The sequence below is a fragment of the Vulpes lagopus genome, chromosome 6 (assembly GCF_018345385.1).
Source record: "Vulpes lagopus strain Blue_001 chromosome 6, ASM1834538v1, whole genome shotgun sequence".
Lineage (NCBI taxonomy): Eukaryota > Metazoa > Chordata > Mammalia > Carnivora > Canidae > Vulpes > Vulpes lagopus.
This window is the reverse complement of record NC_054829.1, coordinates 80255792-80269122: the sequence shown is the minus strand read 5'-3', so window position 1 is coordinate 80269122 and position 13331 is coordinate 80255792. Positions and strand designations below refer to the sequence as shown.

The window sequence follows — 13331 nt, the reverse complement described above, 5'->3', positions numbered from 1 at the left end:
TATCAAAGCATGTTAACAATATGTACTTCTCTCCTTTTAATGGCTGAATAATATTCCATTGTGTCTACATGCCACATTTCTTTACCCAATCATCAGGTGATGGACATTTGGATTATTTCCATTTTATAGTTACTATGAATAATGCTGCTATGAACACTGGTGAACAAGTTATTAAGCAGACCTTAGTTTTCAATTCTCTTGGATATATGCCTAGGAATGGAATTGCTAGGTCATATGGGAATGCTGTGCTTAACTTTTTGAAGAACTGCCCAACTATTTTCTATTTTCTATTTACACCACCAATATAACTGCCTTTAATCCACCTAGTCCTCAATTTCTTGAAGGCAGGGACTATCTTATTTCTATAATATACCCCACATTTAGCACAGTGCCTAATGCAATAGGGGTGTATATGAATATTTGTTAAGTGGATGACTAAACTAAAAGCCCAAAATAATGTTTTTTCACCTTCTGCCTTCTTTTGGAGGGATACTTATCAAAATACTCCTTCATCACAATGCTCCCTTCCAAATCCTTTAACTTGCTTCTCTCCAGACTTCCCTCCCCTCTGAAACTAAGTTAAATAACATACTCTTAGGTACCAGCACTTCTTGAGATGGGTACGATCACCATATCAGGACTGCTCACCTGAACACATTAGAGAAGTTAATATAATATAATCTGATGGCAAAATCAAGTGTTTCCAAGTTGGTACCAATTGGCAGACAGACAGATATTCATGCATATTTTCAAAGCAATTCTCCTGCAAGTATAGGCCCAAGATATTTGGCTCTAGGTTACCCTCTGCTGGCCCTACTGTCAATAACACTACCATAGATGCTCTCAATAACACTACAATAGACCTGGGAGGGAAGGAGCAAAGTGACTCCCACAAGGGGCCAGAAGCAACATATGGGGCCCATTCCATTACAGAGGCAGCCAGAAGACCTGCAGATTAAAGAGCCTTCCAATTCTAGCAGCTCTGGGTGGAGATTAGCCTCCCATGATTGGTACTTAAGTAGACTGAGGACTTCCAGCTCTGGCCAGTTAAAGGGACTACTGCATAGAATAAATATCCACTTTGATCCTCAAACACTAAGTGGACATGTGCACTTATACTTTAAACATGTCCAACTTCTCTTAATATGAAATAGGAAAAATCTCTAATAAAATATGAATATACATTAATTCCCTGTAAAATCTTACAAAAATCTCTCCACTTCTGCTCCTGAGAAACATTTACTGATATGGAAAGACTCCCCTGGCCACACTGTATACATATACTTTGCATCATTTCAATTTTTTAAGAATAGAAGTTATGTGTAACTATGTTGAATAAATCATCAAACTTTTTTATAAATTACCTGCAGTAAGCAGAATGCCCACCCCAAGGATACTGATGCCCTAATTCCTAGAACCTAAGAACATGTTATATTACATGGAAAAAAGAACCCTGCAGATGTAAAGAAGGTTATAGACCCTAAAATAAGGAGATTATCAGGATAATCTAGATGGACTCAGGGTGACCACATGAGCCCTTATAAGGAGAGATGTTTCTCCGGTTGGAATTAGGAAAGATGCTACAGAAGGATATGTCAGAGAGATTTGAAGGGTAAGACAATTGCAACCTCCTCTTGCCGTAAGAGGACCACATGGAAAGCAAGAGGACGAATGTGGGCAGTCTGTAGGACCTTGCAGCCCAGCCCCCAAAATGATAGCAGACAAGGAAATGGGGACCTCAGTTCCACAATCATAAGGAACTGAATTTGGCCACCAACTTGAATCAGTGTGGAAGCAGATTCATCCTCAGAGCCTCCATGATTCAGCCCAGCCAACTCCAGGATTTCGACATTGTGATGTACTGAGCAAAGGACCCAGCTGACCCACTGTCCTCTTGACTTATGACCCAAAGGTCTATGAATAAATATACTCATGTTGTTTTAAGCCACTGACTTTGTAGTAATGTGTTATGGCAGCATCAGATAACTGATATATTACCAAATGTCAGTATATTAAATTCCAGAATTCCATGGTAATGAAGCACAATAACCACTAGAACAATCAATTAAAATTGCACACTCCTGGAACCAATTCACATCCCACTATCAAACGTTATTTGTTATGATAAATACATGGGAGATTTCTACCCATAATAACAGGGTAGATTTTAAATTATATCTAAGAATAATATAACAATTTCTAAGTAATTGTCCTCTCCAACACATACAACTTCAGCATTCATTTTTAAAAAGAAAATAGCTAATTGCTTTGTCACATCTTTCATACTGGCTTATTAGTTGATATAGTTCACTTTATGTATACATTTCTTTTATAATATGTTTAATATACCATGTTTAATATACATGTTTATGATATGTTTAATTAACATATTTAATTAGATTCCTATTTCATGTAAACCATATCTTAGTCCTATTTTTTTTTAATTTTTATTTATTTATGATGGTCACAGAGAGAGAGAGAGAGAGAGAGAGAGAGAGAGAGGCAGAGACACAGGCAGAGGGAGAAGCAGGCTCCATGCACCGGGAGCCCGACATGGGATCGATCCCGGGTCTCCAGGATCGCGCCCTGGGCCAAAGGCAGGCGCTAAACCGCTGCGCCACCCAGGGATCCCTATCTTAGTCCTATTAACGAAAGCCAGTGACCATTAATAAAGTTGAATGAATCAATGTTTACAAAACATAAGAACACAAATGAGGTCAAAGATTTATAGATCTCAAAAGGACAAAGAATTCTAGGGCAAAAAGTACTTGTGTTTTTAGGACATAAATACATAAAGCCAACAACACTGACTTATTTTTTAATAAGACTTTATTGGTATCATGACCATATTTCGGTATTTATGTGTACGTGACTTTTTTTTTTTTAGAGACTGTATTTATTTATTCATGAAAGACACAAAGAGAGGGGCAGAGACACGGGCAGAGGGAGAAGCAGGCTCCCTGCAGGAAGCCCGATGTGGACTCTATCCCAGGACTCCAGGGGTTATGCTTTGAGCTGAAGCCAGACGTCCAACCACTGAGCCACCCAGGTGCCCCTGCATATGGCTTCTTGCAAGCACATCACAGTTCCTCCAGTTCCTGATCTGCAAAACAGATGCTTAGGACATTTCAAGTTCTATGTGCTCCAGCCAATGTTTCTAAATTACAACAATGCCAATGAACTTGTCCTTTTCCAGAGACTCTACAATATGATATAAAATCTAGATTGGAACACAGACACTTACTTTTTCTGAGTTCTTTCAGCCAGCATTGCAATCTCTATCGCTGCCTTCCTTGCTTCGAAATCTTCCCTTTTCACCACCTCTCCAGTCCCTCGGTAGCCTAGCTCCACCAACTGGCGTGCCAGGCTTTCATCCTAAAGAGAAAAGTAAACTGTAAGATTGGTGCATGAATTAGACATCTCATTTTATTCCATGTATACTGGAGAATTGTTTAAATGAAAAATCAAAATTATTTTTTAAATGAGATGTATGAGATATGAAAATTTTTCTTTCTAACAATACTTTCATAAACATCATATTCGTCATTCCTTTCCCACAGATGAACAATGAAGGGAAAAAAAAAGAAAATAACATCAGTCACTAAATTTTCTCTAAGGGATTGGAGGACAAAAGTCTGTTTTGTTTTTAATCCATTTATGAGAGCAGCTGTGGATAATTAAGAGTATCTTTAAAACAATGAAACTGAGACAATAGTACTCATACAAGAAAGACTTTTAAGAAAACCAATTGCACAAAAAGAGAATTGGGTTGCTCCCATAAAGTGTAACATTTCAGAAACTTACTTCCTTGAAGTCAATGAACTGATGACACAAAGCATTAAAACTTCAAATACAAAATAAAGAGCAGATGAATTTCCTATTTAGCTGGAAAGATATTGTTTCCATATAATGTTGGTACTAATAAAAAAGAAAAGTAGAAATCCAGGAAGATGACAACAAAAAAGCTTCAAGCTGAAAAAAAATCTTCTCCCATCCTTTACTCCTTTTATATTTCAGCTACTTTAAGAAATGTCCCACACATTTGTGTCACTTGTATAGCATATTCAAAAAAGAATACTGTTTCCCCATAACCTGAAGAGGTGTCATTTTATATTAAGTTACTGATATAAGGACTAAAGTATTACATAAAAATATGTATATGTTGATAATGTTAAATGGTTAAATATGAAATATTTGAAATAAAGTGAAAACAGGATACATTTTATTATTACAGACACTTATTTAATACATCACTGTGGAATCCAAGAACTATCTGGCAGGATTAAATGAGAAAATGTAAGATGGCTGTTTAATAATCTAATCAGCCCTTAGAAGCTGTTTTAAAATTCAAACTATTAGAAAGACAATATTTAGTCTAGAAAACTTGCTACTTTCCTTTGCTGAACATTAAAAGCAAATACAGTTGACTCTCAAACAGCAAAGGTTTGAACTGTGCAAGTTCACTTACATATTTTTTTCAATAAATATACTGGAAAATTCTTTAGAGATTTGCAACAATTTGAAAAAAAACTCACAAGTGAATCGTGGAGCCTAGAAATAGTGAAAAATTAAGAAAAGGTTACGTGTGTCATAAATGTCATAAATGCATAAAATATATGTGGATGCTAGTCTTTTTATCATTTACCCTAAAGCATACACAAACCCATCATAAAAAGTTAAAATTTATCAACACTTACAGACTGTACACCATCTTTTCATTTTTCATGTCTGGTGCTAGGAATACATATAATATCCACAGTGTTCTGTATCCTATAAGACAATATTGACGTAGGTACTGACAGACAATTCATCTTGCAAAGAGTTGATGTAAACCTACAGTTTAGATAAGCAACAGTCCAGTACTGTAAATGCATTATCTCTTCCTTATGATGGTCTTAATAACATTATCTTTTCTCTAATTTACTTCATTGTAAGAATATAGTGTTAATACATATGACATACAAACTATGTATGTTTTATGTTCTCTCCAATTATTTATGTTCTCAGTAGGACTTTTGATCAAAAGTAGGCTACTGGTAGTTAATTTTGGGGGGACTCAAGAGTTGTCCCTATTCAACCACAAGGGGGTCATGCCCATAATCCCCTTGTTGGTCAAGGGTTAACTGCATGGAACTCTATAGTAATGGGGATGCACCTGCCAAGCTAATATAGTGCAAAGCACTAGGCCTCAGGAGGGCTATGGGCCTTTTTTTTCCGACTTGTCTCCTTGCTTACTTTACTGGTTATTCCTAGGCTCTTTTGTACAAGCCACAAAACTAAGCAAATGCCTCCACCTAGTGGAATTAATATTTAATAGAAAAAAAACAACAAAGATTGTGGATTTGATATACAAAAGAGAGATGATCTGACTGTAAGTTTTCATAAACATATTATTACTAAAGGTAAACATATGGGAAGAACTCTCAGCTAAACTCTGAGACTGTGGGTTTTTTCTAGAAGAACATAAATGGCTCATAGTCAACACGGTATTTGATATAATAAAGACCATTAAAAAGCTGCTGTATTAATTTCACATATGGACTAAACTGTGTTATTTCTGTGTGCCTACCTGGGCCACACAAAATCATCTGATAGCTCTGAACTCATCTACATTATTGTATATTGCAACAAATAACAAGATCTACTGCGAAAACAGAAAGCTGAAGTTGTTTGCCTCGCCAACCATTACCACTATTAGAATCATAAATCATCTGTCCACTTTAAACGGTCAATTGTCTTTAAAGAAATTATCCTTAAAGATACCAGAGAAACAAAGCATTTTTACTTATTCACATATTTAGCACTAGTGCTGCTTTTCATTCCTTTATGTAGATCCAAGTTTTCTACTGATGTGATTTTCCTTCTATCTAAAAAACGTTAACATTTCTTGTAGCACAGGTCTGCCAAAAACTAATTATCTTACCTTTTGTTTGACTGAAAAAATAGATTTCATCTTTATTTGTGAAAGACATTTTTGCTGCAATAGTATTCCAAATTGACCTTTGACCTTTCAGTGCTTTAAAGATGTCACCCCATTGTGCTATGCCTCGTATTATCTCTGAGAGGTGTTTTAGCCTTTCCTGATTTTACAGAATGTGTCTTTTCATTTTAGATTCCTTTAAGATTTTCTATCAATTATCTTCAGCAATTTTAAGATAGTTCTTGGATTGGTTTCTTTTATTCCACTTAGAATGCCAAGGAGTCTTGGCTCTATGGCGGTATAGTTTTCACAAGATTTGGAAACTTCTTGGTCATTATATTTTCAAATATATTTTACCCCCTACTTCCTTCTGACCCTGCTAGGATTCCACTTACATTTTTTGGAAAGGCAAAAAGATTTTCTTTTTTTATAAAACTCTAATGGTTTTGACTATAACAGTTAATTTTCATAAAAAATAAGTGACTAGCCATGAATAATCCAAGAATATAAATAAGACAGTAATCTTGTACTAATTGTCAATGCTTCTTTCCTCATGTGATCATAGGCCACTGACTTCTGGAGGCCAGCAGTTTGGAACAGGTTAACTATAAGGAGGCATCATGCAAAGCACAATGCAGAGATGGCTCATCCTTAAAGAGCAGGCTTCCTTGCTACACAGGAACTGTACAACAACATGTGGCAAAGTGGAGCCACCCAAGCAGGCAGCAAATGTCTGTGGAAGACTTAATTCGGATGACTATTCTTCTGGGACAGATTTTAGACATCTCTCAGCTGCTGAGAGAGACATTTGACCCTAACATGTGCAATGGAATTGTGCCTTCCAGTTGCCACAGCCTTGGACCTTGGCAGAGTTGGACTGGGACTACAGGCTTCCATCCTAGAAGCCCACAGTGCTGCCCAGGGTACTACTGATTTATGGAAAGCTGTGTACAGATCTGTGGCCTGGCATGCACAATTCACTACCCAAATAGATTTGGGGCTGTACTGTCCCAGTCTTTGGGCCAGAGCCCATCCCCACCCCTAGCCTGGCTGCACCCCTGGGGCAAAGTGCCTCCCACACTGTTCCTCCAGTAAGGTGAGGGGTAGATGAGTATCAGAATTTGGTGTTATGTGTTGTGAACCAGAGTCCTAGCAGGTGAGTCTGGAATAAGGGGCAGCCAGCATCTGGAACATCCAGGTATTTCTCATCAAAAGGAAGGAAAGAAGGAAAAGGGAGCGAGAGAAGAAGGATGTAGGGGGAAAAAAGGATGAGGAAAGGGAGGGAGGGAGGGAAGGAGGGAGGAAGGAAGGAAGGAAGGAAGGAAGGAAGGAAGGAAGGAAGGAAGGAAGGAAGGAAGGAAAAGACCCACCTACCCCAGGAAGGGTGGGTGAATGGGTCTACGGCCACTAGACCCTTGACAGGGCCCATAGGCTACTGAGGCTTCTTTAGCTTTTGCGTCTTTTGTTATTATGTTGTTTATTGCTGGAAAAGAGTTACTATTAAACTCCAATCTTAGATTTGGTCAACCAAACCCACTGATTGGTTCTAATAGGGATCCAGTTTAATTTTCTTATATTCTCAGGGCAGGTAATCATACTGTCTTTATAATAATTTATCTGACTTCTTCCAAATATTTATGACACTCTTCATTCATTATAGCATTGCTGCGGTCAAACTACCAATAAAAAGTTAAGATTACTCACAAATATTTTTTTATCATGTTTCTATTCCAATGCTACACTTTCAAATGTTTAACCACCAATTATGAAGTTTACAGGTGTGTACTATATACTCTTCACCAAGTTATGAGTTTAGAATTTTATCCTATGCTTTTTCTGCATCTATAGAGACTATATTTCTTTTTAAACTTAATGTCATGAGAAAATATATGAAGCATTTGCCCAAGTTACGAATTCAGAAAAGAACAGACGGTGGTTTTAAAAGTCCCTGATTTCCCACCACAAAAAGTCTTTATTTCACATTCCCATATGAAGGCTAAATTACCCAGTTTAGTCAGTCCAGGCAAGAAACAGATGACACATTTAAATGGAGTAACTGAACAAAATTGAGTGGCTGAGTTAATTAACAAAGGTATAAACAGGGTTAAGAGAAATCCTAAAGAGATAATGAAGCACCCCACAGCTAGCTACAGCAATAAGCTATTAACAACCACTAACTAGTCCAAATGAGGTAAGAGGAGGGAGCAGTTAATAGAGCTCAAGGAAACAGCTGTAGAACCCGACCCTAAATTGTAGTTTTTTGGAAGAAAATATCCATGCTAACATACAGCACGGTACAGAAGGAATCTGGGGAAAAGAACTGCCTAACCTCTCTCTTCCAGCTTCTAATTTTTGCTAGTGCCTCTCATCAGCTGAATCCAACTGGCCAAAGGGAAAGGGGGCCCAGTTGAAACAGTCAACAGAAATCAATTTCTTGGGCCAGAAAGCAAGTTGGGGTAGGACAGAAAACACTTCTCAAGGGCTAAGCAGAAAATATCTAATATAATCATGGAAAGAATTTCAGATTCAAAATAACATTTTCTACAAGCATAAGGATATTACTCCATTTTCTTTTAGGAATCACTACTGGGAATGCAAAGTCTAAAATCAAGCTGACCCATGGGTAAGTTGTTGACACTTTGAATTATTTTTTTTAATTTGAATTAAATATACAACATTTAAAATTAACCATTTTAAGTCCAGAGTCCAGTGGTATTAAGTACATTCATACCGTTGTGCAATCATTGCCACCATCAATCACCAGAACTCTTTCCATCTTACAAAACTGAAACTCTGAACCAATTAAACAATAATTCCCATTCTCCCTTTCTCCCAGACCCTGGCAATGACTTTCTACTCTGCCTCTGTGAACCAGGTATCTCATAAAAGTGGAATATTTATTTTATCTCGTAAAAGTGAGAATTTTTAAAGACAAGACACAGTATTTGTCTTTTTCTGGTTGGATTATTTCACTTAGTTAGCATAATGTCCTCAAAGTTCATCTATGTTGTCGAATGTGTCAGAATTTCCTTCCTTTTAAAGCCTGAATAATATTTCCTTGTAGATATGTAGCACATTTTGTTTATACATTGATCCCATCAATAGCACTTAGGTTACTTCCACCTTCTGGTTATTGTAAATAATGCTCTATGAACATGAGTACACAAATATCTGTTCTAGTCCCTGCTTTCAATTCTTCTGGCTGTATACAAATCATGGGATTATATAGGAATTCTAACTTTAATTTTTTGAGGGGTCGTTCAACAGCAATCAACTGTTTCTACAATGACTGCACCATTATATACTGCCACCAGTGACGCAGTGTACCAATTTCTCCATATCCTTGCTAACACTTGTTATTTTCTGTGGTGGCTTTTATTTTTTTTTACTATTATTTTTTTTTAATAGCTATCCTAGGGATACCTGGGTGGCTCAGTGGTTGAGTGTCTGTCTTTGGCTCAGGGCAGGGTCCTCAGTCCTGGGATCAAGTCCCACATGAGGTTCCTCACGGGGAGCCTACTTCTCCCTCTGCCTATGTCTCTGCCTCTCTGTGTCTCTCATGAATAAATAAATAAATCTTTAACAACAACAAAAACAGCTATCCTAATGGATGCAAAATGGTGTATCGCTGTGGGGTGTTGTTGTTTTTTTTCCAGTATAGTTGACGTACAATGTTACATTAGTTTCAGGTATACAATTTAGTGATTTGACAAGTTTATACATATGCTACATTCACCACAAGTGTATCAACCATCTGTCCCATTACATCACTATTACAACGTCATTGACTATATTCCCTGTGCTGTGCCTTTTATTCTTGCGACTTATTCATTCCATAACTGGAAGCCTGTATCTCCCACTCCCCTTCACCCATTCTGTCCAACTCCCTCCACCCTCCCCTCAGGCCACCATTAGTTTATTCTCTGTATTGATAGGTCTGATTCTGCTTTTTATTTTTATTTTTTTTAGATTCTACTTACAAGTAGAATCATATATTGTCTTTCTCTGATTTATTTTACTTAGCATAATATACTCTAGGTCTATTGATATCATCTAAAATAGCACAGTCTCATCTTTTTTATGGCTAAGTAATATTCCTATGGGTGTGTGTGTGTGTGTGTGTGTGTGTGAGTGTGTGTATGTGACATTTTCCTTATCCATTCATCTACTAAAGTTGCTTCATATCTTGGCTATCATACATTATGCTGCAATAGACATAGTGGTTCATATTTTTGAATTAGTGTTTTCATTTCTTTGGAAAAATACCCAATAGTGGAATTAATGGATTATATGATATTTCTATTTTTTAAATTTTTGAGGAATCTCCACACTGTTTTCCACAGTGGGTGCATCAATTTACACTCCCACCAACAGTGTAATAGAGTTCCTTCATCTCTGCATCCTTACCAACACTTGTTATTTCTTGTCATTTTGATTTTAGACATTCTAACAGGTATTGGGTGCTATCTTACTGTGGTTTTGATTTGCATTTCCCTGATGATTAGTAATATTGAGCATCTTTTCTTTTTTTAAGATTTTATTTATTTATTCATGAAAGACACAGAGGGAGAGAGGCAGAGACACAGGCAGAGGGAGAAGCAGGCTCCATGCAAGGAGCCCAATGCAAGACTCGATCCCAGGTCTCCAGGATTATGCCCTGAGCCAAAGGCAGACGCTCAACCACTGAGCCACCCAGGCATCCCAATACTGAGCATCTTTGCATGTGTCTGCTGACCATCTGTGTATCTTCTTTGGAAAAAATGTCTTTTCAGGTCCTTTGCCCATTTTCAATCAGACTGGGTTTTTTCTTTTTGGTGTTACATAAATTCTTTATAGATTTTGTATATTAACCCCTTATCAGATGTATCATTTGCAAATATATTCTCCCATTCAGTAGGTTGTTTCCTTTACTGTGCAAAACCTTTTTATTTCGATGTAGTTCCAATAGTTTATTTTTGCTTTTTTTTCCCCTTGTCTTAGGAGGCATATCTAGGAAAATTTTGCTGTGGCTGATGTCAGAGAAATTGCTGACTATGCTCTCTTCTAGGATTTTTATGGTTTCAGGTCTCACATTAGGTCTCTGATCCATTTTGAGTTTATTTTTGTGTATGGTGTTAGAATGTGGTGCAGTTTCATTCTTTCATGTGTAGCTGTCCAGCTTTCTCAGCACCATGTATTGAAGAAACTGTCTTTTCCTCATGTATATATGATTGTGGTTTTGATTTGTATATCTAACGATTAGTGACATTAAACATCTTTTGATGAGCTTTGGGACCTTTGCAATGTTCTTGGAAGAAATGTCCAAATTCTTTGCCAATTTTTAATTGAGTTGTTTGCTTTTGTTTTTTGTTTTTTTGGTTTTTTTTTTGTTTTTTTTTTTAATTTTTATTTATTTATGATAGTCACACACACACACACACAGAGAGAGAGGCAGAGACATAGGCAGAGGGAGAAGCAGGCTCCATGCACCGGGAGCCCGACGTGGGATTCGATCCCAGGTCTCCAGGATCGCGCCCTGGGCCAAAGGCAGGCGCTAAACCGCTGCGCCACCCAGGGATCCCGAGTTGTTTGCTTTTGTGCTGTTGTAGAAGATCTTTATATATTCTAGATATTAACCCCTTATTATATACATAATCTGCAAATATTTCTTCTGATTTTATGGGCTTCCTTCTCACTCTATTTGATAGCGTACTTTGGTGTACAAAAGTTTTTAATTTTGATGTCACACAATCCAATCCAAAGTATTCATCAATTATCATTTATTCTCAAAACTCTAAAATTCTACCACTATCTACTTAGGCGTTCATCTTTTCATTTGTCCAAATACAAGGTAATGGACATTATAATTTTGTGCTTATCTCCAACACAGAGAAAGTTTTTTTTTTTTATTATTCAACTGAGTATTTTATTCCCCCTCATTTTCTGTATAATTTCTTTCTGGTAAGTTTATTAGCTAGATATTGAGCCTGCTGGAATCATTCTTTCATATTTTCTTTCATACAATTCTTTCTTATTTTCCTCATCTTTTTTTCACTATATTCTGGGTAATTATATCACCTTTAACTTCCTGATGATTAATTTGTCCTTTAAAAAGCATCCATGAAAAAAAATAAAAATAAAAAGCATCCATGCTATTAATTAGCCCTTTTCAAAATGTTATAAATTATGTTTTTAATTTCTAAGAATTCTTTCTTGCTCTCTGATTGTTCCCTTTTTACACCAGTTTATTATTTTACTTATTAATTTCATTGATACTAAAATGTCTCTGAGATAGAAAATTGGCATTATTGGGATGCCTGGGTGGCTCAGTAGTTGAGCATCTGCCTTTGGCTCAGGGCATGATCCCAAGATCCCGGATCGAGTCCCACATTGGGCTCCTCACAGGAAGCCTGCTTCTCCCTCTGCCTATGTCTCTGCCTCTCTCTGTTTCTCATGAATAAATAAATAAATAAGTAATTTTTAAAAAAAATAAAATTGGCATTATTTAAAGTTCTCTCTGGGATTTAAATGTTTTGTTTCATCTGACATGAATTATCCTCCTTTAATGGATACCCTCCATAATTGTAAGGTCTAGTCCCCTAACTGGACTCTCCTCTGAACAGATGAACTGTGGAAGTTATGTGTAGAAGAGCAGAATATGGCAATGTACAGACTTCACTTGAGGATATGTGGGCCTGAAGAAGGAAGGAGAGTTGGGATATATCCCACTCTCTCCAACCCAACTGCCAAAATAAGATGGGCTTGGCATAAAGGAATGACTGTTTCCAGATTTTATTCTCCTCTTTAGGACGTCTAACAGTATTTAGTCACTCTGTGCTTAGTTCTTATCACTCAGGCCCCTTTATTCCCTCCAGGCCTTCTTGTTAGGCATGTACTTCATTTTCTTGAGAGAACAGTTCTCTCATTCATTCTTGAGTTAAATACTGCAAGCACATGTGCTATGTATAGGGTGTACTTCTGGCTTAGCTATGTAGAATTAACTTATTTAATCAAACACAAGTTCATTCTTGCCCTCTGTATTATTATTATTGACTCTGACATTTCTCTAAATCTGTTTTATTCATTTTAGCCTATGTTTTCTCTATCTTGTCAGTCTGACACTATCTGCTTTCTAACTTACCAAAAATTTGCACAATTTCTGGCCCCCTAGAGTAGCATCATTTCTTGTTTCCTAGTGCTTTTAATGATTTATTTTCTTTCATATTGACATAGAAAATAAGTGACAGATGATGGAAAATTAGGAAGGAGAGGAGAGGTGAGGCGAGGAGAGGAGAGGCGAGGCGAGGAGAGGAGAGGAAAGAAGGGAGAAGGGGGGAAGGATGGTTAGGTATATCCAGGGATCTACAAGTCTGCTGTGTCGCTTTAATTCTAGCCACACTTTTCTCTTTTTTAATGTACTAAAAAATCCCTC

General features: G+C 37.0%; 1 protein-coding gene across 3 annotated transcripts in view; it reads right to left on the bottom strand.

Moving 5' to 3' along the window:
• CFAP299 (cilia and flagella associated protein 299) overlaps positions 1-13331 on the bottom strand; it is a 580645-nt gene that overhangs the window by 548647 nt on the left and 18667 nt on the right. For all 3 annotated transcript variants that reach the window (XM_041760116.1, XM_041760115.1, XM_041760117.1), the window contains exon 2: positions 3245-3375. In XM_041760116.1, the coding sequence (XP_041616050.1) occupies positions 3245-3375 (131 nt within the window). The remainder of the gene's footprint in view (positions 1-3244; positions 3376-13331) is intronic.